Source organism: Limanda limanda, chromosome 21 (assembly GCF_963576545.1).
Source record: "Limanda limanda chromosome 21, fLimLim1.1, whole genome shotgun sequence".
In the NCBI taxonomy this organism is placed as follows: Eukaryota; Metazoa; Chordata; class Actinopteri; order Pleuronectiformes; family Pleuronectidae; genus Limanda; species Limanda limanda.
Window position 1 is genome coordinate 3,761,305 of NC_083656.1, and position 3,381 is coordinate 3,764,685.

A 3,381-nucleotide genomic window follows, 5' to 3' on the forward strand; every position below is an offset into this window, starting at 1 on the left:
TACAATGTTTACATCCTGGTTTGAGCACAAAATAACAAGAGAAGAAAAGAATGTAAGGCTTAAAGAATAAGTTTAAAGTCTAGTTTTGAAAGAGGATTTACTTTTTATGTGCTTTTGTTTGGTTATTGAGCAAGACCACACAAAAACTACTGGACAGATTCCAATAAATCTCAGTGGAACGATAACTTATAGCTCAGATATGAACTCATTAAAGTTAAATGCAGATTTCTAGCAACCTGTTACTGTTTCACATTAACCCTCAGTACTCCAATCGTTCACACTGGGTTTAGATTTAAACATTAAATTCCTCTGGTGTGTTACATGCAGTTGGTTTTTCTGCAAAGTTAAAAAGCCCAAAAGAAAACACTGCTCCTGAAATGTTAGGATTTCAGAGATACTGACAAACTCTGGAAAAACAGAGACTTTTCTGGATGATACTTAAAAAATACTGTATTTTGGAGTCGCACACTCTTTACAGAACATCACACTGACATTTCCTTCAGGTACCACCGAACAGAAACCACAAGCAGAGCTTCACATTTAATCCAAAATAACTTCAACCGTTCTTCTGCAGCTGTTGTCTTGACACAACCATTAAAAAGGAAAAACTGATGGTCACTTTGTGCTACATCTCATATCAAAGCCCTTAATGCTGATCATGACATTTGAAATCATCCTGAAGGAGAAATAAATGCTGCAGCAGAGAAACTAGAGTATTTACAACTTCTCAATTGTCTGGATCTTTGGTCCTCGCCTGTAAATAATGCCAATTCAACACGTCAGTCTGAGGAAAGAAACAACTCAATGCAACAGTTCTGTTTTAGTAATAATTCTTATTAAAACTGTAGAAGCGGAAACTAGTGTTGCGTATTTATTAATGTTTGTGTACCTGCTGCTATTACTACTGCTGAGATAGAAACGAGTGGTCAACACTGTTCAGGTTAATGTCAGTAAACATGTTACATGTGTTTCATCGAGCAGAAGAAGAAGAAATTCAGTCCTTTGATAGAGATCGCACTTTAAAACAGAAATCGAAACGTAAAAATGAATCTGGAAACATCAATTTTGAATCTTAAGTCGACAACGTGTGAAACGTAGTGTTTTTTCTTCTATAAATAAAATTGGTTTCACGTGTTTATCTGTAAATTTGATTGTTTCGACTTAAAATCAAAACCCTGTTAAACCAGCGAGTCACATCCTACATGTTAAAATCATTACTTCACATTATAGAACAATTCAAGAGGAGACTTGTCAGGAGGAAACAGAAACTATCCTGGCTAGAAATTATTTGATGTGAATTTGACTTTTTAGTTTGGTTCATGTCCCCTCCACTTACATGGAGGAGGTGGCGTTTAGAATGATAACTTTAATAATAACTTTATTTATTTATATCTAGATGCTTTGGCTTCACTGTCAAGTAGTCCATCTTTATATGGTCTGTGGCTCACAGCTTTACTGAGAGCTTAGTGCCCCCGAGTGGCTAATAAGTAGATTGATGCAGCTTTAAATTGTCCATTTAAACATTTTCATGAAGGATATTGACAATATTTCATTTTTAAGAGCTACGTCAAATATTTGACTCTAAATAGGGATGAAGACAATATTAAAAACACTTAAACCTTTCATGATTGACAGCTGCACAGTACTTACGACTACTCGTGTGTACCTAATAAACTGGTTATATATCATCTTAATGCAGGTATGTAAGTGAGATGCAGAAATACCACGATCATGTCGATGTAATGGGACCTGAGTGCTGTCACAGAGCAGTTGTAGGTATGTGTCCCCATATTAAACTCTAACTATGAGCAAAGCAATGACAGGAAAACGTGACCCTTCCCTCAGACGGCAGAATCTTTGGTTATGTTGGATCAGTGCAGAGCTCTCGTGCATTTCTTCTGCTCTCAGACCAGACGACTCAAACCGGGACAAGAGGAGTCCAAATATGGACACGGACAGATCAAATAAGAGTTGCTCAACTTAACTCCTTTGGCCCTGAGCGGAGCAGCAAGGGCTAAATGTAAAACGCTGGGTGGCTTCTGGTGTCTGGACTCTGAAGTCGTTCACAGTTCCCTCACCACGTCGTGACGCTGTCACTACTCGAGCCCAGAAGCCTCGGGAGACAGGAAGCTCAACATGGGAGCGAAGCTGAATAAACACAGTAGTGTAGCATTAGCTAAAAAAAAACTAAGAGTACTGTCTAAGGTGCTGATTGAAAACGGCACAATATCAGTGCAACTACTTCTTCCTCTAACTTCTAAAAACTGCCATCTCTACACAAACGGACATGATATAATATTGAATTCGTCTTTACAAAAGCTTTTTAAGTGTCTGTGGAAAACTTGTGAAAAGGCGACAGGCCTCAACAGTACATTTTCCCTTTCTCCTCTCTCTGTAAAGAGCCTGGTCTCTTTCCCGGGGTTTGGAGCCATGGCAGCGTCCCAGCGGGCTTCATTTAGAGTCGGCAGGCAGAGTCCGGAGCCAAAGAGCAACAGATCCTCGTGGATCTGCGGCCAAATCAGAGGCCTGATCCTCTGCGTGCTCTCAGCAGGTCCCTGGGGACTGGAGGAAGGAGGTGTCCTCTTCTGCCTGGTCAGTACTTATTAATCCCAAAGATCCTCACGCCGTGGAGCTGCGGCAGCTTGGGGATGAGCACCGTGAGCAGGGAAACCGTGTTGACCACAAAATGGACCCGGTCGTATTTGGTGTAGAAGCTGGTGAGAATATACCTGAATGGGATGAAGCAAAAGAAGAGGAAGTTACAGAGCGAACCTCTGAACAAGAGGGAGAGATATTCACGCACTACAGGGGACAACAGATTGTGTTTGAAACCTCACAAGATGATCACTGGTGTTTCTATTAGGATTTTGTCTGTAAAGCTTTATTCAGGGGAACATTCAGAAAAGCAGTTCCCAGCACAAACCCTGACACCAAGCTGATGTATATAATATACACATATAAGAAGATATCAATAATTATCTAAATGAATGTGAAATTATAATTATTATTTAAACAATGATTTTTGCTCCTGAGCTTCTGGTTTTAAACTCTTTTTTATGAACAGAGATATTTTACAAATCTGAGGTTAATCAATTATGTGTTTTACCTCCACACTGTGCAGTAATCATTTTATCAATATATTAGACTATTGTTGTAATGCTATTGATGAAAATGATATTGTGATTAATATTAATGTTTTACTGTCCAGTTAGAGCCAATGAGAGAAGAAGAAACCAGCTGTGCCCATGTGATGTAAACAGAGTTTTTAAATAAAGCTACACACACACAAACACACACACACAGCAGTGTGGGGGGGGGGTGACTGTACAATGAGGAGCTGCACATCCTGTTCTCTGCTGAACAAGGGAGGAAATAAGAAAA

At 39.4% G+C, this 3,381-nt stretch overlaps 1 protein-coding gene across 1 annotated transcript in view; it reads right to left on the minus strand.

The window, feature by feature from the left end:
* Window positions 1-458: 458 nt before the first annotated feature.
* The window catches only part of LOC133028055 (ORM1-like protein 3), a 4,559-nt gene continuing 1,636 nt past the window's right edge, over window positions 459-3,381 (minus strand). Inside the window, exon 3 of the mRNA XM_061095250.1 lies at window positions 459-2,729. Coding sequence (XP_060951233.1) covers window positions 2,594-2,729 — 136 coding nt within the window. The 3' untranslated portion in view covers window positions 459-2,593. The remainder of the gene's footprint in view (window positions 2,730-3,381) is intronic.